At 36.1% G+C, this 25614-nt stretch overlaps 1 protein-coding gene across 2 annotated transcripts in view; it reads left to right on the forward strand.

The window, feature by feature from the left end:
* Positions 1-25614, forward strand: part of IMMP2L (inner mitochondrial membrane peptidase subunit 2) — a 481592-nt gene that overhangs the window by 306181 nt on the left and 149797 nt on the right. Inside the window, exon 4 of one of the 2 annotated variants that reach the window (XM_064447497.1) lies at positions 18376-18441. The exons of the other annotated variant lie outside the window; for it this stretch is intronic. Within the exon in view, the coding sequence (XP_064303567.1) occupies positions 18376-18441 (66 nt within the window). The remainder of the gene's footprint in view (positions 1-18375; positions 18442-25614) is intronic. 2 annotated transcript variants of the gene reach the window in all.

Consider the following 25614-nt stretch of genomic DNA (forward strand, 5'->3'; position numbering starts at 1 on the left):
TGCCCAACCTGAGACACCTGAGGGTCTCATTATTTCTTTGGTTTAGGAGCTCTTTTTCTACTTAGTTCAAAGTGGATACAAGAGTCATTACATATATAGAAAAAATTTGTCAACTCATATCTATCTGAAAGATGCTTAACAGAGAGCTATACATAAGCTGTAGGTGCTTAGAGTCACAAAATTGTTTAGGTTGGAAAAGACCTTTAAGATCATCAAGTCCCACCATTAACTCAGCAGTGCCAAGTTCACCACTAAACCATGTTCCTAAGCACCTCATAAATACCTCCAGGGGTGTGGACTACACCACTTACCTGAGCAGCCTGTTCCAATGCTTATCAACACTTTTGGTGAAGAACTTTTTCCTAGTATCCAATTTAAACTTCCCCTGGCACAACTTCAGGTCATTTCCTCTTCTTCTATTTCTACTTACCTGGGAGAAGACACCAACACCCACCTCGCTACAACCTCCTTTCAGGTAGTTCTAGAGAGTGATAAGGTCTCCCCTCAGCCTCCTCTTCTCCAGGCTAAACAACCCCAACTCTCTCACCCTCTCCTCATAAGACCTGCTCTCTAGACCCTTCACTAGCTTTGTTGCCCTTCTCTGGACATGCTCCAGCAACTCAATATCTTTCTTGTGCTGAGGGGGCCCAAAACTCAACACAGTATTTAAGGTGCGGCCTCACTAGTGCTGAGTACAGGCAACCAATCACTTCCCTACTGCTGCTGGCCACGCTATTCCCGATACCAGCCAGGATGCTGTTGGCCTTCTTGGCCACCTGGGCACGCTGCTGGCTCATGTTCAGCCAGCTGTCAACCAACACCCCCAGGTCCTTCTCCACCAGGCAGCTTTTCAGCCACTCTTCCCCAAGCCTGTAGCGTTGCGCGGGGTTGTTGTTACCCAGTTGCAAGACCCAGCACTTGGCCTTGTTAAACCTCATACAATGGGCCTCAGCCCATTGATCCAGCCTGTCCAGATCTCTCTGCAGGTCCTTCCTATCCTCAAGCAGATCGAGACTCCCACCCAATTTGATGTCATCTGTAAACTTACTGAGGGTGCGCTCAATCCCCTTGTCCAGATCATCGAGAAAGATATTAAACAAGACTGGCCCCAAAACTGAGCCCTGGGGAACACCACTTGTGACCGACCACCAACTGGATTTAACTCCATTCACCACAACTCTCTGGGCTTGGCCATCCAGCCAGTTTTTCACCCAGTGAAGAGTACACCTGCCTAAGCCATGAGCAGTCAGTTTCTCTAGGAGAATGCTGTGGGAGTCAGTGTCAAAGGTTTTACTAAAGTCTAGGTAGATAACATCCACAGCCTTTCCCTCATCTACTGCGTGATTCACCTGGTCCTAGGAGGAGATCAGGTTGGTCAGGCAGGACCTGCCTTTTATGAAGCCACACTGGCTGCCCCTGTTATCGTGGTTGTCCTGTATGTGCCACATGATGCCACTCAAGATGACCTGCTGTGTCAGGAAGTTACCTCCCACACACTCCAGGAACCTCCTAGATTGTTTCTTTGCTGTGTTGTATTTCCAGAAGACATCTGGTAAATTGAAGTCCCCCATGAGAACAAGTGCAACCGATTGTGATACTTTCACCAGCCATCCTGGTTGGGTGGTCTTTAACAGTCTCCCAGCAGGATATCTGCCTTGTTGGCCTTCCCCCTCATAGAATCATAGAATCATTAAAGTTGGAAAAAACCTCTAGGATCATCAAGTCCATCCATCAACCCAACACCCCTATGCCTCCTACACCATGCCCTGAAGTGCCACGTCTACATGTTTTTTGAATGCCTCCAGGGATGGTGACACAACCTGAGACCATTTCATTTCATCCTATTTCACTTAAGTTTTCCTCTCACCCAGAAGATAAAACTTGTCTCTATCACAGCTGCGCAGCTGGACTAGTTTTGCATGAAAGTTTTCCATACAAAAATACCATGAGCTTTACACACCACATAAAATTTTGCAAGTGCTAAATCTAGAGAAGCCAGTCTGCCATCTCAGCATACCTATTAAGATTTATTTTATCCACTATCGCCTGCTTCAAGCATTAATATTACCACCATAAGATTACTGACTTGACCTTATAATCACAATTGCTAGGCTCTATGCTATTGAAACACTCACTAATGTATAAGACTACCCCACCGCCTCTCCTTCCTTACCTATTCCTTCTGAAGAGTTTATAGCCATATTGGGGAGGTATTTCAACTATTTTATGTATAGTTCCCCATTCTTTCTTTATGAAATAGAAGTATAAAAAAGAAAGTTTGAAAAATATTTATTATTTCAGATAGTGAATGTGTTGCTGGACTAACCCAAGGATGGAGGTAGCAGGTGTTGCCTTTTGTGGAAAGACATCTATGAGTGTACCAGCAGTGCAGGCTTTTCCTTGCCCCTTTGAATGAACTGGGATGCCTCTTGGGGGGTGGTGGTGGTGGTGGTGGGGTCAGGGGTACTTGCTGTTCACTGCATTCAGAGAGTTAATACTGCCTAATCCTAGCAAAGACAATGATTGTGAAAATCTAAAGGAAAAAACGCTTTTGCTTTTTCCTCTTAGAAGCTGATAAACAGGCAGAAATTTGAGGGATTCCCAGTTTGTTCCTATACGACAGATTTATATCACAAACATCCTTGCCTGCTGAGCGCTCCTTGCCTGTCGCTCATTGTTTTGCTTCTGGTGATTCATCCTGCCAACTTGGACTGATCACAACTTAAAGCAGGGAAATATCTCCTTTTCCAAATGTGACAACTATCTTTTTTTTAAATAACTTTTTGATTATGTTCCAAATATCCATTTGTAAACTCCAGTCCCACTGCATACTGTCTGCACAGCAGACGAATAGCAAAGATGAGTGCATTGGTAGCTTTTTATCAAATACTATAAATCATGAATGTTAGTAGTATTGTTACTTGAGGCTTTGAATGTACAGAAAGTTCATAAATGCAAAGTCTTAGTATTACTACTTCTCAGTTAAAAGGAAATCCTGACCCTAATCCTGAAGAAAGCCTAATCCTGAAGTTTCTGAATTATACAATGCCTTAACCAAAACTCGTAAACACCTTTTATACTCTTGTATGGTTTATTTCAGAGAAGTAAGGTTATATGTGCACCATCATGGCTCCAACAGCCCTACTACTGTACCACTTACTAAATATATTGCCAGCTTGAGTTTTAAGGAACTGTGTTAGTAACTGTTTCTGTAGTGATGCATCATTTGAAGCATACATGCAAAAGCTATCTTTAGGTTTTGAGCCAGAAGTAAACAGATATTATATCAAAACACTATGCCATACAGTTTAAATATATTCCAGTATATATTTTATGAGCTTTGCAACAAATGCCTATCATAAACTGGTAGTAGAATATTACTAAGAGAATCAAAATGAAAAAGTTAGATTGTTCTAAAAGACTTTTTTTGTGATGCAGCAGGCACCAGTGTTGTAAAGATCTGTATGATTTCCCACAATTTTTGCTCTTGATATTAATCTCTTCATAACCCCAGTAATTTTCAGTGTTATTCTTGCTTTCTTAAGGTAAGGGTATGAAAGGGCTTCTCAAACGCAGCTGCATTAAAGTTTGTGTTTCAAACCTGTTTTGGATATGCACTTCTCAAGAAATATAAACGCTTATGTTTAGAATGGCAAAGACAATAATGCCAAGTTTGAATTAGCTGTGTTAATCTTTCTGTGCTTCTAATTGATGTTCTGTGTCAACAATGCCCAATACATAGTCAGTGTCAACACATTTCAGAATTCATCAGTACTGTCCAAAATATACCAAATAATATGTGAACCACATATTTAAAAGATTCAGTAGTAGAGTCAGTAGAATTTCTAAAAAGTTTTGTTAATCCCACACCATATCTTGCGTTTCTTCCTTCCAGGTTATCATGCTGCTAATACTGCAAATATTTTCATCCACTAGAAAGAAATAATTGCTTTCTTTCATATTAGTTTCTGACACAAACCCCTATCATCAGTCTTTCTGGCTTGCATTTTCTTTGTGCTGTCCTGCTGACTGTTTTTTGTGAGACGACTTTCCTCCTTTTTTTCCAGAAAATTTTCAGGAAAAAAAACCCCTTTTTAAAAATAAAGCAGTGGATCAATGCGTTAAAGAAAACATAAGACTGGCACAAACATTTTGAGACTTAGTAAAACTAGAACTCTAGCATGGATCCACTCTGACAAAAATAATAGAGACAAAAAATGATAACTTGTTTGAACTTTTGCCTCCTGGATAGAGGGAGGAGGGTGAGTAATGCATCATCAGAGTGTGTGAAAATTGCGTGTAAAGTTTAATTCATCCTTTTCCCTCCCTTCTTGCCTCTTCTGCCAATCTCTCCCTGTTCTAGCAATATTTTCAGCAGGATATAATTTACCTCAAGAAAAAGGTGACAGGGAACTTTTGGGGGAAACTGTCACACAGGATTGGGTTTGACATACTGGATGGGTCTAGGGTTGGTTTTGCTGCTGCCTGAGACTGAAGAATTCATTTTGGGTCGAATAACTAGAGCGGACTGTGGCATGGGGAGAGCTGGGAAGCAAGCGTGCAAACCAAACGCTGGGGTTGTGCATACAGTTGGGGAAGAGAGGGAGAGCAGATTTGTGTCCACAGAGAGGGGGAACACTCTAAAAATCTTGTAAACTGCTTTGTGTGAATGGAAAATCATCTGTAAGTATAGATATTTTACTCATCTGTGCTGTTCACTGTTGGTGACACTTCTGGTTCATTTCATCTTCCCTTTTTATTAAAAAAAAAAGTCATCATACAAGAGAGGAAATGTCTTGAAGTTCAGAATCTAAAAATCTTATAGCAAATCCCAACATGGTACACAGTTTTATTCTTGACAAACTCCTCAAAGTTCTTTCATGCCTGCTTAAGTGATCAAAGTCTCCTAGAGCAATATCCTCATTTATTGTGCAGGGTCCCTTCTGCTATCTGTGAAAGCACATTAGTAGAGGATAATGCAATTAGTATCAAATGGAGCACAATGCATGATGACCTGCTGACATAGAAGATAGGGTTTTGAGAAAGAATATCATGTGGAAAAATGCTCCCTATTAAATTTGCCATTGCTGCTTTTTGCCAAATCCTCATAAGCAGGTCATAACTCCTATTATTACAAGGACTTCTGTCACAGTAACCAATCTACGGTTAATTCAGCCTGACTTTATCTTCAGGTGGACACCTGCAGTTAATTGTGGGCATTTTTCCCCAAATGCTGTCTATGCTAAAAGCAGTCATGAGAAAAAAAAAACGACCAGCCAACCCCAAACCAAAGTTAGGTTGGTTTCTTTTCATTGTGAGAGATTTTAGCTGTGTCCAGTTGTCTTATGATCGTTCTTTCATTTAAGCATATCTTATAACTTTTGCAAATAGCATTTCATAACTGTCGGTTTAAAATATGTAGGTAACTTTCCCATTTTTTTGTTTTGCTAATGTTAGTTCTTAATTTTTTCTGTAATCTATTATAACAAAAGCTAAGTTTTCAACTACATAAGCAAGTAATCCTCAGCATCACTCTCTGTTTCTCAAATGTTATTTTATCATGTAAGTGTATACAAATTCCAGTGAATTTACTGTTATATAGTCTGGGAATAATTTATTTGTGTTCTTACTGAGCACATAGACATCTTTAGGGTTATGTCCTATGGACAGGTTTTTTCATAACTACAAATAGAGATTCAAAATTATTTCTTAGTTAAGCCTCTGTCTTTACCTTTTATTAGTTGGAAGATATTTGAGCTTCATTTTCTATGCTGTAATTACGGAAAAAGTACTTATATTTCACGTGTCACTTTTTTACAAAAATTGCAAATAATTCCGAAGTCCAAACTTATGCCTCTGTAGAGATCTTTTAAATTGTTGGTTGATTTGGTTGTTTGTTTGGGTTTTTTTTTCTGTGAATGTACATTGACATAATATCTTTATTCTTTAAATTATTTCTTACTGAAGAAATGTATTGCAACTATTTTTCAAGTATACATTTTGTTGTTTTTGCTGTTGCCTTTAGCTCACCATTAGTACTTCATTTGCTTTCTTGTGTTATTCAAAAAAAATCTGTTATACATAGATAGATGAAAAAATATTTTCAAGCAGTTTGTCTTTAATCATTTAGTATTAAGATGGCTAGACTAACCTGACATCTGGCTGCCTTTGTATTCAGTGGAGAGAGAAATTCTCCTCCACAAGGTGATTCATCCCACTTTAATTTTCTGTTACCTTCTGTGCCCTGACTATAGCAGACTTAACTCATCTGGAAGGCATAATTTCTTGACTGTAGAAGAGGTTAAATTCAGAAAGTATAAAGCTACTCAGAAATATCAAGAAAGAGAGTTTTCTCAACAGGTGCTCAAAGTAGCATTAAGAAAAAATTTTTAAAATGTGCTTATGGAGTTTAAGTGAATTCAAAGATAGACAAAAGCTTCAAATTGTTCTGAATCACAATTTTGTTTCTTAAATATTGTGTTAATCCTATCTGAGATGCTAAACTTGGTCTCCAGTAGGGACGATGTGAGACTCAGGCTTCTTAACTTCTAAATTTCTTTTGACACAAGATTTTGGTTCCCAAGTCACTGATATTTTTAACATCCAGTACTTTTCAATAATTGTGGTGGTGTTATGTAACTGGAAAAGTTATCTGGAAGACCATTGGAAAGGAATAATTCAAAATTACTGCACAATGTGTAGTGTGTAGTCACAATTAGCATCTTAGGACAGCAACTAATTATTTAATTTTGCATGCTAGAAGAGTTGCCTTTGAAGGGAGGTGTAGCAAGGTGGTTGTTGGTCTCTTCTCCCAAGTAACAGGTGATAGGACAAGAGGAAATGGCCCCAAGTTGCGCTACAGGGAGTTTACATTGGATATTAGGAAAAATATCTTCACCAAGAGGGTTGTCAAGCATTGGAACTGGCTGCCCAGAGAGGTGGTGGAGTCACTATCCCTGGAGGTATTTAAAAGACGTGTAGATGTGGTGCTTAGGGACATGGTTTAGTGGTGGGCTTGACACTGCTAGGTTAGCAGTTGGAGTTTATGATCTTAAAGGTATTTTCCAACCTAAATGATCTTATGATTCTATGAACACATGTCTAATCCCAGAATCAAAGAATTTATAGAAATGCAGTATGTAAGATTCTTTAAAAAGAAGCATAATTCGTAAAATCATACTAATAGATTATGTATAGATTAAATAGATTATTTCTGACTAGTATCCCATATGGCAACCTGAGAATTATTTTCAAGCATTTGATTACATTTTGCAGTTTTCTGTGCCTTTCCCTCTGTTGTCTGTTGCAACAGAAGTAAGTCATATTTTATTTCCATTACAGAGAAGAATATTTGGGTAGCTATAATAAAGATGAAATATGGTTCCTACGCTACAGCATAATGGTTAATGAAACAGTGAATATAGTACTGTTTTGACTTAAGCATAGAAGCCTAGATACTCTAATTCGTAGATTGTGCTGGCTTCCTATTTGCTAGATAAATATTTCTATGTATGCTTTCAAAGTCAAAGGTTAAGGTATAGAGTTTTTCAACCCTTTTGGAAAAGGTGAAGATAAGGTGAAATGGTCAGTTAAAACAGCAAGTAATTAATTGAGTCTCTCTGTTAACAGGAGGAAGGTCAAGTGCACATAGCTATTGTGATTACACAGTCTGCATTATAAGTGGCTGAGTTGTTTAACCTCAAAGTGGTTAGACTGGAAGGCTGAGAACCAATTAAATGAGACTTTACTTCAAATAGTAGCTATGCTTCTGCATTACTATAGTATTTTGAGGTTTTTCACAGTGATGTCCCATAGTTTTGCAGTACCAATTAGCTTTATTGCAGTGAAAAATTTTAATTAGAGTTTTCAATTTTCCTCTCATTTTTAAATTTTTTTTTCCCTTGCCTCACCTTAACTAACTGGCTGAAATTTTTAAATGGTAATTTCTAATGGAGGTGTGTTTGATTTTTTCTTTCTGTCTTTTTCTTGGATTTGCCTTTATGTATTTCTGCAAGTTTTTCAGCTGCACAATTTTGATTGCTGGATCCAAAGTGTAGAAAGGCTTGTTTATTTTTTTCATATAGGAATTATATGTCTAGTTTACACTGGGGAGAGTCCATAGTTATCTGCTGACAAAGATCCAAATTATTCGCAATAACCTTTTGCCATCTATGAAAAATGCTGAAAATCTGCTACTACCAATGTCTCATCTAACAATGAGGTTGCAACTATGTAGATATATGCTGTAGATATACCAGGGAAAACTCAGATCCTTTGAAAGTATGGAGATCTTTATTCTTTTCCCTCCAACTCCTCCTTCATCTTAGTGTAGGACATCTCTGTTAAATAGCATCTGGTGCCAGGAGGTACATTATGGATGGGTATTTACCATTGAAGCTATTTTTTCCTGCCTATGTTATCCTTGGAGAGAGATGTTCCTGCTCTGTTTGAAAACTCAGCTAAATCGGAATGCAGAAAGGAGCTAAGGAATGGGAGCCCACGAGAAAGAGAGAGAAGGGACACGCACGATGTCCAAGAATTGCAGAGCTTGATAGAATTGTTTACATGTTCTAATTATTCCATGTCTATATGGCAAAGGGTAAGACTCCTTTACTGAGGCTTTATGCAGCTGATATATTAAGATTGTTATTTTTGTTTAGAGATTGCTCAATATTCCCCCATGAAGTTTCAGGGAAGCATTGTTTTAGGTTATGTGCAAACAGCTTAAAATTTAATAAAAATAAAACAGTACCTTTCCAACAGTGTGTGCTTGCAATCTGTAATTATTATAACACACTATTTTCAGTAAAAACAAAATAGTTTTTTGGCAGAGAGTGATTTTGCTTTTTAATGGAGGTTTGGCTAAGAAATGCTAATGTAATGTGGAGTTAAATTAAGAATTACAGGATGTTGTTAGAAGTACAGTTTTCCTCATATTTTTAATTATATTTTTGTACATATTTTCCACTGGAGCTGCTGAGCAAATCAACCATCACTGGAACTTATGCCTAACCAGTTGGTGCAACTGCTGTCTTGAAGTACTTGTTTTGTAAATTATGGATGAAAAATGGTGAACGTTTAAAATGGTTCACTAAACCAGTATTTATTAGGACCGGGGCCTGCTTCCTCAAACAGCCCAGAGGGAGTCCAGGAGCAAGAAGCAACTGAAGAATGTTTTCCATTGCTCTCATTATATCCTAACGTTGTCAAAACTATGTATGATTTCTGCATAATACTTCTGTTTGAAAAAATTGCTAATCTATGTCACTTCCTTTAAAGTTATAGCACTATTTAAGGTCAAAACTGGGTCAAACATTGTTACTGATAGGCAAGCATGGACTGAAATGGTTTTTGTAGTATTCAATACCATTTGGAAAATGCCTCTTTAACAGTTGAAGGGAAAAATGCAAATTACTTCAAGACTTGCAATACATTTCCAGTATTTCAAACAAAGAGAAGGCCGTAGGAAAGTCTTATCTGAGCAAAATGATCACATGGTTTCTTTCTCATTCTATCAATAGAAGCTAAAATATGGTTAAGGTCAATGAATTCAGAAATAATTTTGTCAGGCAAATCTTGTATATTTTATCAATAAAATTACAAAACTAGATAAATATAATTGTCATAAAGGCCATAATATAGTATATTTGTTTCTTCAAGAATTCTTTTTGCTACCACATAATATCCTGATCTAGAAACTTGCCTTTCATGGAAGTAACGTGGGCCTCATTAGACAGTTTATAAACAGGTTCAGTTCAACTGTGAAGATGTAGATATGGTTGGAGAGACATCTGTGAATGGTAATATTTCCAGCAGATTGCTTTGTGATCCAAAGTCATAATCCTTCTGCATGAAGAAGAAATAAGATGTTGAAGGTTTTTCTGCCTTGGAGGAGAAGGCATGAAATTGAAGTTGGTTAAATTCAATTTTGAACGCAGATGCAATTCCTAATAGCAAGGATAATTAAACTTCGGAGTAGTTTCTCTGGATGTTAGACTCATTGTCTTCATAATCATTGGTTAAGCTTGCAAACAATACTGAGATAAACTGGGCAATAAATAATCTGGTGGCCATGTCATTACAGTATGACTTAAATCACGTCCAAAAGCATGCTGTACAGAATGTGAAGTGCAAGTAGAATTCAAAACTTTATTGGTTAACTGTTTTAGCAAGCAGTTTACTCAGATAAGGGTTTAGATGTCACTTTTTGTATCCTTTCAATGTCAGATCCTAGGATGAGAAGGATGAGCTTTTTTTCCTGAATATACAAAATAAATGGAATATTGGGAAATAGGAAAATGATTTTACATTGAGCCAGCATAATAATACCAGGTTACTCTACTTAATCTATTATTAAGTATAGTAATGATCCAAGCTGAATAATATGTGTGCCAAGAAGAAGGAAGTTGAAGGAAGCTCCTCCTGTTGGAGGAAGTGTGAAGTACGGCCACAAAAATGGCCCTGGAACTGGAAAACTGACTGTATACCAAGAAGTTTAAGGAGTTCTAGCTGATGAATCCAAGAGAAATTTAAGAACTGCTGTGCCTAAATCTTTCTGCATGAAGAAGAAATAAGAAGTTCAGGGTTTTTCTGCCTTGGAGGAGAAGGCATGAAATTGGAGTTGGTTAAATTCAATTTTGAATGCAGATGCAATTTCCTCATAGCAAGGGTAATTAAACTTCGGAGTAGTTTCTCTAGATGTTAGACTCATTGTCACTCAGAATGTTTGAAACAAGATATCACAACCTTCTCTAAAAATCCTTTATAATAGAATTAGGTACTATCCAAAAAGACAGAAAAGAAAAAAAATATCTGTGGGCTACAGGAGTTAATTAGGGTGATCAGTATGGTCTTTTCTGGCATCAGAGCCTGCATCCCTGTCAAAATATGTTGTTTTTTTTTAAGGTGTCAACATCATGATTCTTCACATATTTGAATAAGACTAAAGGTTGTACATAGTCAGGAGTGAAAAATAATATATGTTTTAACGCACCTCTGGTGATTATCTAGTCCTATCAACCACTCAAGGCAGGGTCAACTCTGAAGTTGGGTCAGGCTGCTCAGAGACTTGTCCAGTTGAGCTCCGAGTATCTCTGCGAATATACCAGCCTCCCAGGGCAACCTGTACCACTGCTTAGCCTCACACAGTTTGAAAACTTTTCTGGTATCCAACTGGAATTTCCCTTACTGCAACTCATGCTGTTTCCTTCCCTTTTTCTGCTGTGCACCCCTCTGAAAAGTCTGAACCCTAATCACCAGTTAGATCGATGACAAGAGGAATTAAACTCTTTGTCTCATTTCTGATCTGCACAACCCCAATTTTTTTTGCCCCTGCTGTTACATTACTCTTCTGTTACTATTATTTTGGTGGTCCATCACTTTTTCCAGTTTTCAATATCTTTCTTGTGCTGGTGGGTCCAAACAGAACACAGATATTGGACCTGGTTACTGGATACATTTAATGCAGAAATTCTATATAATAGAAATTTACAACAGGAAGGACAGCAAAAAAGAATAAAATAAGTGGTAATTTGTTTACCTCCCCTATTATAGTGTGTTATTTTCCATGATATAGAAATTGTCTCAGAACCTGTGATGTTATTAGTTAAATATTATGTTTATTATAATATTCATTATCTGCATAAAGAAGTATAGAATTTAGAGAAAAGTTGTGGACTGGGAAAAAGTTAAATGACTGGATTAAAAATGTTTTGGTTTAGAAAATATATGCATATATTAAGTAAATTTGTATTCTTACACAACATTTAGAGTTGGATATGTTGGCTCAGTTTTATCATAGCTATAGTACTGGGAGGGATGAAAGAATGGATATTGCTACATAGTTCCTACTGTACAGTTTGTGCATCAACTACTATGCTGGCAGCAGGAAGCTCCTTCGTCATGAACTAAGGGCATAAAGCTATTTTGAGGTTCAACATCTTTTTAAGTGTATGATGCAGCCATATAAAACTCCCTGTTTACCTTATTAGGCAGGGCCAGAAAATAAAGATGAGAAGGCTTCACTGCCTCTCTATGTCCTCTTCCTCCAAATATGTTTTAAAAGTAAAGCCACCAAAACTGTACTTTGATGTTTGGAATTCCATACGTATATTAATGCCATTTTTTCTGGGCTCCATCTACATTTAGTTACTGCTCTGGCTATTTTCTTGATCCCCAAAAGGCTCAAGAAGCAGATAAACAACTAATTTTTTATCCTGCAGCAATTCTGGAAATTCCCAGATGCGTAAACCATAACTACATTGGAAGTTTTGATCCAACAGGAATTAGATTTGGGAAATGAAGATGTCACTGAGTGAATGGCTTTGGGTAACAGTGTTAGATTAAGATCTCAAAAGCTTCCCCTTATCTTGTTTTATTGAATTAAATCCTTCTCAACATCTGGTATTAACAACATAAATAAAAGCATAAATAACGTTTGTGAGGAAGACGGCCTTCATTTTTTCAGTCTGTTCATGCTGTAACAACACAGTGCTCATTGTTTCAGTTGCTTCCACGTAGGTGACCATCAAATCACAGAAATCTCGATCTGAAGTAAACTGAGAATAATTGAAGGCAAACTTCCAGTTGCTGCCTAAACATCTTGCTTCTAGCTCATAAAAGTGAAGCCACGTGCTAACAGTAATATACATATATATATATACACACACACACACATAGATACATATAAACAGTGCAAACTTCAGGCACTTTTCACTGCAACTTTTTAATAAATACCTGTCATTTGTTCTGCTCCAGCAAATGCTCACTTAGTATAAAAATTCCAGTAATTTTCAAAAGTGAGCACAAAACCCATGCAGGTTGACTAGGATAGTGGATGGGTAACGTTAAGTGTATGTAGATCATCAAAGTATCTAGTTCAAGCTATCTGTTTGAAACCTATTAGCTGCTTATTCATTATGAGTTCACAGTATAAGATCTTCTTCTACTGCATGCACCCAGAAAAACTGAGTGCTGATTCAAGGAGAAGGAAGATAAAAATTATCACATTATAGCATTTATTTAGTTGGACTTTAGTGTATTCAGGTCTAATTTCTTCTTTCCATGATAGCTATTGTTATAAGACCTGTTGAAAAAAATCTGATTTCTTTTGGTGTGTCTGAGCATCAAAAATTTTGTTTGATCCAGGATTGGGAGGTTATTTATTTATTTATTTATTTATTACAGAGACTGCATGGTCAGCAGGGAATGATATCATGTAGCATTTGGGGATACATATTAATATATCCCTTTGGAGAACAGAAATGAATCAACTCTCTTCCTTCACTTATCTTGTTGGGATCTTAGGATATAGCCTAAAAAGCATGCTCTCTCTAGAAAAGCCTATAGAAATTTAAGTTTCAATCTCTTAAGCATGATTTGCTGTGGGCACTCTTGAGAAGAACATAGTTAGACAACTCAAAGAATGAAAGAAGGGTCAAATAACATATGAAATGTAGAAATGTTATGAAAATTTCATGATTGATCAAATGTTAGTTAGCTTATGTAGCAGTTATTTAAAATTGTGCTAAGCAATATCCATTAGAGAAATAAATAATTGAAATGCTGTAAAAGGAAAAATTTAGGAGCAATATTGTGACTGAAGCACTTATTTGCTCAATCAGGAAAGGAGAAAGCCTTCAGAGAATTGTCAGTATTTTTATCTGCCTATCACTTGCTAAACAGTGGTTTTTCCTGCTGTTTGTATCATTTTGCCTGTCCTTCCTGGCAAAGATGTTTTGTAGTACTGCAATCCCACACTGTTCAATATGGGGTTGAACATGGAAGAATGGATGCTTGCATAAATTTATGTGGGTGTACATAAATAGGTGCGCGTGTACATATATATGTGTGGGTTTTGTACCAGCATAAACTAACTCTTAGGAACTTGTAGTTTATTTCAGACTGTGGTTTTGGGGATGCATCACTCATAAAACCCAGCTGAAGCTATCTGACCAGTCTTCATCCTCTCAATATTTTCTCTCCATGATGACATGCAGTGTGTCTTCAGCTCTGAAAAGTATTTTTTTTAAAAGGAAATTGAACTCTTTACAGCTTTTCTGCTAAAACTATCTTTTAACTTTAGAACTAAACGTCTGTGTAGGGAGAGGAGGGTCCCTATGTAGTCTGTGGGGTTTTTTCAGCATTATCAACTGGACAGGTAGAGGAAGAATTGCCCCAGAATAGTGCACAGGCTGAAGGTTAGAATATTGTATCTTGAGGTACTTGCTGGGGATTAATGAGGAACTGGAATCTTCCCTAATCACTGGTGTGATCTACTTTCAACTCTACTTAACCTAACTCTTTCAATTCCTTTTCAAACAAATGACCAAACGTGAGAGGCTTTAATCCGAAGTTAATGATGTCTTGATGATACGGTCATTTGTTTTTCTTCTTTTACTGTGGTGGAATTGCTCATTAGTTTTTAATGAAAGCTGGGTGTGGATGAGGACTATAGAGCTGAAAGTCAATACAGAATAAGACAAACGCAGATTTAGGAGAAGGAGCTAGGATTATTACCAGAAGCTAATTGTGATAGGTTGCTTATGCTGAGTTGCTAAGACTGCATCTGGAAAACCACAAAAAAAAAAAAAAAAAAGCATACCAAATGTCTAATTTTCTCTTGGTAAATTGTTTATCTTAAAACTCTGAATCTGGATTTTGATGTCCTGATTCATGTCTGTGCATGAGATTGGGATTTCTGCATTGCCCTGTGCATAAACTTGAGTTTGGAACAAATTAGAAGTTGTTGCGAAAGCAGAGTGAGATGTCCCATTATCAGAAGGTACTTCAGACGGAGAGGATGTTACTCCTTTATTCTATTATTTACAGCTAGCCATCAGGTGATCTGTAGGTGAAGTTCAAAGAATTATTTTGGCAGATAAAATCAAATTATTTATCAGTCTTGGATGCTACACAGGCCATTGCTTTCTTTTTGTATTATACAGTGGTGCTTGAACAAATACTGCTGTTTAAAGACAAATTGGTAACAATCCTCTAACTTGATGGCTTGAGGGATACACTGCTAGACTTGCCTGTTTTCCACTTTTCTTCATGGAAAAAGGAAAAGTGACCATGAGCGGAGTAGAGTTCAATCTGCATTTAAGAAGTGGATTTGTTTTCCAGAGTTGTTTTTCCTAGTGCGTTCCTGATGTGCTGCTAGCTGCTACTTGTGCATTAATATTTGTAATGTGCTTGGGATTTTCGTAGTCAGTCTGACTGTTTCTGCTTGCACTGATGTCTCGAATTCATGTGTACTGAAAAATGGTTATATGTAGATGAGGAAATATCTTTACTGAGGAAAATGTAATTGTAACTTTTTGAAAGGCTGATTTAGAAAATCGTCAAGGAATGGTGACTGCTCTATGAAATATCATGTGTGGATCTGGTTGGTAAATGTATGGATGGTTGTTATTAATCCATATTAATGATCTTTGTATTTTCTGAATGACATCTTTGGGAGACAAAATATATTAATTGTGTGTAAGAAACCTCACCTCTTCACACACAATATCACGTAAAAGGAACATGCCTGAGTATGACTTTTCATATAAGGAGAGTGAAAAAGCACAGTGTAATTTAGGAGAGGTGCAAACAGTTTAATCAACAGTTTCTTTTGTTTTTCTATTTCCTTCTGTTTTGAACAAATTCCATTTTCAAAGATAATTGTTACTTTGTTCTGATACCAGTGGGAGAGAAGTACTGAGCAATTATAGGTTGCAATGTTTTGGGATTTTTTTTCTCCATTGTTTAATTTGTTTATACCTGCTGCAAAATTTCAAAGATGGGAATTGCCTATGTCTGCATGGTTTTGATTTCCATAATCAATGAAATCTCAGCTTTACACTAAAAACCTTTTAGGAAGGCATCAGTATCCATCACTTCAGAGCTAGTCTCTTACATCCTGTTCAATCACTGTGGCTCTTGAACAAAACATTCTGACTGCCTCTTGAAAATCCTTGTTTTAAAAGTGTCCATGTTATTGTCCAGTTTGAACCTACTGCTCCCTCTCTTAACAGTCCTTTGACATTTTCATGAATTAGAATGTTAGTATAATGTTTATTTTTAAACTATTCTGGCTTCAAATATTAAAAATATTTCTGATTGAAAATATCTATCTACAAGGAATTCCTTGAAGTCTTTCTAATAAATTGTGTGTTTCGGTTGAATATGTCATTCCTGGCAGAAAAATAACCACTCTTAGAAAAAATACTCGTATCTCAGATTCAGAGTGGTGTTTATTCAAGGTCATTACAATTTTTTGCACAAGGTAGGCAAACTAAGGGGGAGCTTAGTAATTACATTACAATATATACATACTAATTTTACTAAGTAAAATGCTTACATGGGGAATTTCAAGGGACGTTTGTAAGTAAGGTGTTAAAACAGAACACAATTTTGAAAAAGTAAACTTAATATTTGTTTTCATTCAGTCTTTCAGAAACGCACAGTTAATCACATACAATACATATTATTATTTCCATTGCTTAAATTTTATACAAAAATATTGCAGTCTGAGCCTAAATGAATTAAAAATTAAATCAATTAATACTAAAGTAATTTTTGCAAATATTTTAAATTTATAATAGCTTGTAATAATAAACGTGGTTTGTTTTTTTTTCTTAGACTGCTCTGATTGAGACAGAGCAGTGTTCAATGCTTGAATGAGTGTGCATTGAGGCCTGCTAGGGAGCAGCATCAGAAAGTGCTGTGGATAATCCAGATATCTGAATCATATGAGCATCTAAAACTTGATTAATTCCTCCCAAGACTGACATGTAAAATATTACAAAAATGTGTATTCTCAGCCTGATAAAGAACATGAAAGACAAGACTGAACTAGAATATACAACTCTTCAGGTAAAATTAATGTTAAATAAAGTATTAATGTAAACGATATAATGATTTGAAAATTCCAGTGATGACTAGGGAATTAAAGGATGGTCTTTATTCATTGCTCCACACTGCTTTGTGAAAATGGGATTTTCAGGCTTGGTAAACTGTGAAGTGAAACTATGATATTTTGAAATTAAAAATGATGATTCTTGAATTTTGTTTCATTACAGTGAAATATAAAAAAATATTTAAAATATATTGACACACACACACAAAATAACCCAAACCACTTCTAAAATGTCTGAAATACTTTTTTGGCTTCTTATTAAAAAAATTTCAGTAAGATTGAAACTATTTTTCTTTTCAAATTTTGGAATGGAAAGTGAACTGGAAATGCCTTTAGTCATGCAGCAGTGTGGACAAGTTTTTCTTCCAGCCTCATCTCAGCTTTGCTTTTTAAGGAAATGCAATTTTAGTGTGCTACAGTTGACTGGAGGTGAGCTCAAAAGTACTGGTCTGTTGTGTACATAGTCAATGTTTTTCGGCATGAAAACTGTAATATAAAGCTCTTGCGATTCCATGTCTAGCAGTCTATACTTTGAGTCTAATATACGGAACCAAGCATCAGCAGAAAATTGAACCCATCTGTTCCTTCACTGACTTTTCTATATACAAGGAGCAAATGAAAAGAATTTTTTTAAATAACAAGAACACACTCTGCTAATTTTGCACAGTTAAATAAAGAAAAATGAAGAATGAAAAAAATAGGTAAAATATATAAAAAAGAAGGAAATGTTATGGTGCACATACATCCTACATTAACCTGTCAAAACTGTGGTAGAATAACACTTCTAGTAGTCCTATCTATTAGTATGCATGCAGGAAGTGGAAGTATTCATGTTGGGCATGCAAGTTCAGCTTTGCTTTCTCATGATGCATGATCAGAATCCACTCAATAAAACATGCTTACAGGAAAATAACTTGAAGTGAAAGCATGGTATTGCATTAAGAAGCTTTGGATAAAGCTGAAACTTTCAGAAAATTGTACAACTTTTTCTAAACTTCCACAATTCCCTAGGCGAGGTTTACCTAGATTAGTGACAGATTTTAATATAACGTAAAGAGATTTTTTTTTTTCCTAAAGTGAGTGAATGACTTGAATGTTTAAACACAATATGATGTTTAAGTTTGATGGGGAATCCAGGTTTTAATACGTTAATTTATTAGCAAAGGTACCCTCTTCATTGGTAGTGGGACATTCTACTTTGTTGTGGACTATATTTTTCATTATAAAAGGTATGTTGATTATTGTGGTGTTTGTAAGCAGGTCATTTTTCAGCATCTGCTTTTCAATGATGGTTTGCAATGAGAATGATTACAGTAACTTCACGTCAGGGTGAAACATCATGATTGATGCTATATCAAGGAGAACATGGAATCTCCTAATGACTTTAATAGTGTCTATTTCTTTGTGGAATTTCTTTTCATTTTCTTAAAACAACGGGAACATTACTGATTGTATAACCTTATCCCCTGTCTCAGGTCTCCTAGAAACCCTGAACAGAAGATCATTAAACGAGTGATTGCTCTTGAAGGGGACATTATCAAGTAAGTATTTTAAGCCTTGGTCTCTGAGTCTTTACAGGAATAGTGCAGCTTTTCAGTGGATTTTAAATCAGTATCCTAGACAACGAGAACTTTCTAGTATTTTCTTTCTATCTATTCTTAACAGGGATGTCAGCATTGTACCTGTCTCCTTTTTAATGAGAGGAGAAATGCTACACAAAACTGCTCACTCTCTCATTAAAGGTACATGGGTGCAAATAATGCTTGTTCTTTGGGTATCTCTGTCACATATCAAGGCAGGTAATTGTACAGCATTTTTTCAATAAGATTATAGGGCTGTGATTTTTCATTTAGAGAGTACAGCTGCTCTGGACTCTTATAGTGTGGTTGGCAAATAAAAGTAGGGGTTTTTTAGTGGTTGGGGGTTTTTGATTTGTTTCAGATTTTGAGGTTTTAAAAATTTATTTTATTTTTGAGACAAAGAACCCTCATAGCTGACTGCCTTCACTGCAGTGTATAGGAATCTGTAGGGGATATGGTGGAACTGATTTGGAGTAAATTATTCTTCCAGAAAAAAAATTTGTAGCAAGAGTAGACTCTAGAGTACTTCAAGACTTGGTTTATTCTGACAGATAGACTTTCCTACTGGAGCTGGTCAGAAATAAATTATTAGTAAATGTAAATCAAAAGGTTTTGTGGAAACAGTATTATTTTGATGAAAATGCTCACTTGAAAGGGTTTCTTTTTCCCATGTAAAGAATAGAATTGGCATAGAACTGGGAGGGTGGATCCTTAGTTTCCCACACTAAGATATGAATGACCCTGGAAGATTTTGGCCAATATGGGAGACTGAGACTCAATTCATTTAGATAATGATTCTTGCTCTGGTGTAGTGAATACTTAAAAAGTACTTGGCAGCTGCAAATCAAATCAAAGATTTGAGTGTGGTCTCAATGAGCTTTAGTTAATAGGAGCACTGGTGGGCTTTTTTTTTCCCCTTTACAGCTGATATAATTTCTGTTTTAAGGAAAAATTCCAAATTATCTCAGTTTGAGAAATGAAAATAAATTCTGGCATTTCTGTTGAAGTAAAATAGCTGAAATAGCAGACACAAAGAAGATAATTTTATGTCCAAAAACTATGGACATATACAACTAAAACTAGATATCATTTTAAAGAACTTAAAGTATAGGAGCAGCGTGTGCTACTGAGTGATACCTTTTATAGATCTATGTCCTTAAGAAGGTACTTATTCCTTGATGTAGTTATTAGTGCTGTAATTCATATAAGTGATGACTGGTATACATGATTCAGTATTCCTCATTCATTTCTGTGGCAAAAGATAGCAATATAATCTTCAAGTGTTACTTTTCACTGATATATATTATTAACATATTTATCTGGATTTTTGAAGCTGAAGGTAGTTTTTGATAATACAAAAGGCATTTAATAACTTAAATTCTACCTGTAGGAAATTTATTATGCTGTACATTCAAATGCCTTAAGACTCTGAACTTTTCATTAACTTCTGTGGATGTTCTTGGCTAAATGGACAAAGGTGTGGGGCATAATAGCTGTGAGAGTGTGTGCAGAACACTGATGAGCCTGTAGGTTAGTGAATCACTCATAGGTACAGAAGACTGTGCAATGTTCCTCATTCGTCTTTGGTAAAAGTAATTGAGATGTGCATATTTTCTATTTGAATGCATGAAAACTGTCCCAGAGCCTTTTTCTTTAACTGTAGAAACTAGTTTTTAGCTAAAGAATAAATTATTGGACTATTACAACTTGTTAAGTTTTTATTACATATTATTGTCCCTTAATTATGTATGTGTAGAAAATGAAAGTAATACTTGCCACTTTTCTTAGAACTAGAGTAAAGCAAAAGCTTAGGTAATAAGATAAAACAACAAAGGCTGTGATATTTTTCTAAAATATGTATTATATTTGTAATGATACTGCAAGCAGGTACATGACTAGGATATTTGTAACTGAGACAACTGGAGACTGAATGCATGTACAGAAAACATAAATAGAAGATTTCAGCTCCTATTGGATGTCTGAAGACAGTCTTTATTACAAACCAAAAAGAACTGGTTTTGATATCTTAAGATTTTATGTCTATATATTTTTATATATTGAATTATTCCTGATCAGCATAGAATGATGCTCTGAATGAAATTGAAGGTAACATGAGTCATGTACAAAAATGTATCTGAATGTATGGGACTCTTCCCTATTGTTCTGACTCTTTTTTGGTATGGGTGAAACGTGATGCAAAAGTAATATATACTGATCTTAGAAGAACACTTGAACATCCTCATTCCTAATATCAAGTCTTTGAAGTGAAGTATATATGCCTGTATACTAAAAAAACCACTTCTTCAAGCCTTTTGCTACTCCATTGATCAATCAGAATTCCTTCTTGCTGAGAAAACATCCAGTCTCAGTGCAGAGCAGCTATTTCAGTTCCAGGGTACAGAAAAGCAGGAGTCATCCCTTAGATATGGTGGGGTTCTAGCACTTACAGGACTGTTTGTGGGTACAGTGGTTTTGCATCAGAGAGGTAGTGGTTATACAGAGAGTTGTGTTGTGTTGGATGTTTGATCTGGGAGGTCAGTGCAATGTACAAATTCTGTCTGTTGCTCTGCAAATTATGCTTGGTATCATGTGACAGAATTAATTAATACACACTTTCAATGGTGAGTCTTCCAGTCTTCTATTGTGAAGAAAGGTTTGCAAATAATTATGAGTTGGAAAGTATTTTCATTTAGTGCTTCATGATATGATAGGTGATAGACAATATGGTCTATGAGTCTGTAGTTATGCTTTCATAGATGAATGAATTATTTCTATTCAATATATTTGGTGTATGCTTAGGGATAATTTGTCACAAGAAGGCTGTGTTTTCTTACGTCAGCGATTAAAATAAGTTAGCATTTTACTATTTGTTGATTACTGAAAGTAATGAAAGATCAAAAAGTCAGAGCCATTAGTAGTGTAGGAAATGTTCCTTGTATTTTGACTTGAGTTCAGGTGTTATGACTCCACAGCAGAAAGATGTTGGTTTTCTGTTCTTCGTTTCTAAAAGCATTACATAAAATAAAATTTGTGATGTTTAGAAAATACTAATGCCTGACTTCTAGTTTTTGAGAAGAAATTCAGGTGAGACATCTATAATGGATCCATTTTGACCTTTCATTTTGTATTTTTCAGGTAGTCAGACATTATGGACCACCTAGTACTTCACCTATTGAAATATGCTTTGAGGGACTGAAAAATGCTACAAATTAACTGAATAAAAATTCTGGCATTTCAATTTTCTGTCTTGTTTCCAGTCTAGTTGGTAGTTCAGGTGAGGTGAATTTGGGATTGTCTTGTAAATCCCCAGAAGCATGTAGTACATGCCACAAACCTATAACAGATAATTTAATTTGAATAAGCTAGTAGGACTCCCTCCTCAAAAGAATTTAAAGAATAGACAGATAATTACCAGTTAGGCCTTGAGAATGAATCTGTAGGTCAGCTTGAATACAGACAATATTGCAAAGTGTAGCTCCCATAGATCAGGTTTTGTTTTGTCTTCCATGGATTCACAGGAGAATTAACTTTAAGTAGGAAATCATTACAATGGTTCTTGAATATTGTTGAAATGATAATTCTTCCGAAGGAGGCCTTATTTTAAAAGTCAATATAATCTAATTTGTTAAAAATTAATGTTGGTATTATAAAACACTTTGAATAACTTGAAATTAAACTTATTAAAACTCATTTGTCTTAAATGCACTAGTGGAAATTTAAAAAATCTATAGTAACCTATCACAGATGAATTATGGTATGTTTTGAGCAACACAAATAAATGAAGCTTTATGTGAAGTAAGGCAAAATTAGGATTAAACTAGTAAAAATTCAAAGTAAGCGTGTTCAGTAACTTGCTGAACTAATTGGTTCTCCTTCTGTCTATCACAGTAGCACAGGTGTAAAGGAGCTTAGTGTTGCAATTCTGTTTCTTTCATATAAGTGTTTGCTTCTTAAAACTGTACCTGATTTAAGAATTAATTGTGAGCCCCTAGGAAGAGTAATTTTTAAAAGTTTTGTCCAGGGATATTGTTAGGCTATTTAGGAGTCAGTGTTCTGAGGAATGAAAAATTCAGGAAAATTATGTTGCATTTAAGTGTGGTAGAGGTTGAGGGAAATGGAGTTTTTTAGCCTGGAGAAGAGGAGGCTGAGGGGAGACCCTATTGCTCTCTACAAGTACCTGAAAGGAGGCTGTAGCGAGGTGGGGGTTGATCTCTTCTCCCAAGTTACTAGTGATAGAACAAGAGGATATGGCCTTAAACTGCGACAGGGGAGGTTTAGATTAGATATTAGGAAAAAATTCTTTGCTGAAAGAGTGGTCAGGCACTGGAACAGGCTGCCCAGAGAGGTGGTAGAGTCACCATCACTGGAGGTATTCAAAAAACATGTAGACGCGGCACTTCAGGGCATGGTTTAGGAAGAATGGTAGTATTTGTTGACATTTGGACTTGATGATCCTAGAGGTCTTTTCCAACCTTAATAATTCTATGATTCTATGATTCTATCTTGCAAAACTGCTCTGAAGTTGTGAATAAGGAAACACTCCTTGTTTCTCAAAGCATGGCAATGCAGTGATAGATCATTATATTATTAGGCTGTAGGTATAAACCAGGCTGCAGTAACTTTTCAGCTTTTGCTACAAGGTCCATCATTAACTTGCAGAAACTATTGCCACAGAATATTAGGAAGGATAGAGGTATGAAGGGGTTTGAAAAAGGAGTGGAGAATTAATAGAAATAAAGCCCATCAGCTATTAAATGCAGCAATCACAGCATAACTTCAAGTACTCCTGATGCCAAGTTCATGCAGGTTCTTATATTTATTCCAGTCAAGGATCCCATACTGCCTTAAAATATAACCAAAATCTAGTCATTCTGTCCACTTGTTGGAGAACCGCTTCAGCTTCAAACAGTTCATTACTCCATGCAGGTCTTCAGTTGTTTTGTTTATTCTTTTTTTCTCAGAGAGTAGGTGGCATCCAGTATCCCTTCAGTATGAAAAAGACAATGAACAATTTTTCTTACTGTTTTTTTCACTGAACTAGCTCAATTTCATCAGGTAGTTGTAGCTTCTATTTTTTTTTCCACTGAGGACCAAGGGCGGTTGTCCAACAAGACAGCTGTCTTCATGGAGAGACTCTACTACTTGATAGCAACTTGTGTTAGATTATACCACAAAATTACTGCTGGCCTCTAGGAAGCAGAATAGCCTTCAGAAAAACTCAGATTTTGTCAGTGTTGTGGCACAAGAATGTCTCTATATGTAACATCTTCAGGGCAACCACCTGGCAGGAATTGCATCCGGACCTTTGCCATTTAATCACACAGAAATCATTTTATGTTCACTAGTGCTGTAGTAAGAGTTGTCTTGTTCCTTCTCCAATCCCCTCCCACTACCACCCCAACATACACACAAAGACCTCTGATAACTGTTCTGAGGTACTGGTAATGTGGTAAGGTACTGCTTGCAATGGCAAAATGGAATATCAGTAAAAGACATCAAAAGACTAGGAATCACAGTTGATCATGATACACAGGCTATGTTTATGGCTGTACGCTATTCCCTTCTTCCTCAGAAAGCATTGTCTTTGTCTTTGGGTTGTGAGTATAGATCTGAGAGTGTGGGGATCCACATTGACAAGAGTGCTAGTGGGATCAATGGAAATGAGAACTGATTGTACTCTACAGAGACACAGCACTGTCAGAGATTACAAATTTTGGAACCTCTTTCCTTTTGACTAACTAATTGCTGTCTCCAGATTGCTCTGTCTTTGTACTTTATGTATCTTAAGGATGTAGTAGCAGGCAAGCTACCTGTTAGATGAAAAACTCTTCATCTTCCAAAATGTTTTTATTTTGTGGCCATGTGCACAGAATGCGTAGCATTTATGCAGTTTATTTTGCACTACTTATTTTTAGGTACTAATGGGATTTTTTTAAGCCAATGAAAGCTTTTGTTAGGTTCCAGCTATACTGCTCTGTCATGACTCTTCATCATTGATCCTTGCAAGTCTCCTAAATAGAGTTTCCATTGATTTTGATTCAATTTCCATATATAGAGTGCTTGCATGACTGGACTCCATACTCTGTAAATGCAAATGATGGGAATATATATTGGTACAGCATCTTTAAGCTATAAAAACAATCTAACAAACCCAGGATGAAGATTCTCTGTATCCATAATGAATTTCTAAGGTTCTATATACCTTTATCCCAGTAATAAAGGTCTGCAGAGCTGAGTTTCTAAAATTTGTCATTCTTCATACTCATTGTAAAATATGGAGAAATGTTTTTGCTTTGCCTTAGAGTTTCGTTGTCTAATATTTGAGGAAGGTGCATGAAGAAACAGAGGAATAAGCACAGAAAGTTGAATTACAGGAAAAAAAGGTGCAAACATGCTACCTTTTGTCTTCAGAAAATACAAGATATTTCACAAAGGCAAAAAGTATGAAAATGCAAAAAATGTAAAGACATAGTTTTCCAGACTACTTATTTTTCTCATTGGAAAGTGTGAGTGTTAATTTTACAGCAGTATTTACTCATTGCTCCATGCGGTAAGGTCTTAATTCCTTCACTATCCATAACATTTTAAAGATATATTTTCTTCGTAAGAGTACAGATGGCAGCAGCAAGATTGCTAAATGTGTACCATCAATACCATTTCTTTGAGATTTCAGTTGGTTTCATTTGTCAAAATTCACTGAGGACAATGGAGTTACAATGTAGACCCAGTATGACCTCTGGAACTCTCAATATTAAAAGAAAAAAGGCAGTGTAGTATGATTCTCTGAGATTGTACAGATTTTGCAGTGTTAGCTTATAGAATAAAGAAACAACATATCCTATTACCCCTGAAGTGAGGGGGTTTGATTTGGACAACACTATGAGACAATAAAAGAGAGACCATCAATAACACTAATTTTCACAGAGCTACTATTCAAACTAAACCCAGAAGTACTAAAAATTGAGTATGCAATTGCAATTGCAATATGTACTCGACTACTCTCTATTGGTGTGAATCTGAACCAAGACACAAATGACAGCTGCATCTACAGGATGGAGAAAGGGTTTTTTATTATTATTTCTTCCTTTTTTTCTGCTTTTTTTATTTTTTGGTTTAAATAGAGGAGCAGCACTC

Source organism: Phalacrocorax carbo, chromosome 1 (genome assembly GCF_963921805.1).
Source record: "Phalacrocorax carbo chromosome 1, bPhaCar2.1, whole genome shotgun sequence".
NCBI classification, from domain to species: domain Eukaryota; kingdom Metazoa; phylum Chordata; class Aves; order Suliformes; family Phalacrocoracidae; genus Phalacrocorax; species Phalacrocorax carbo.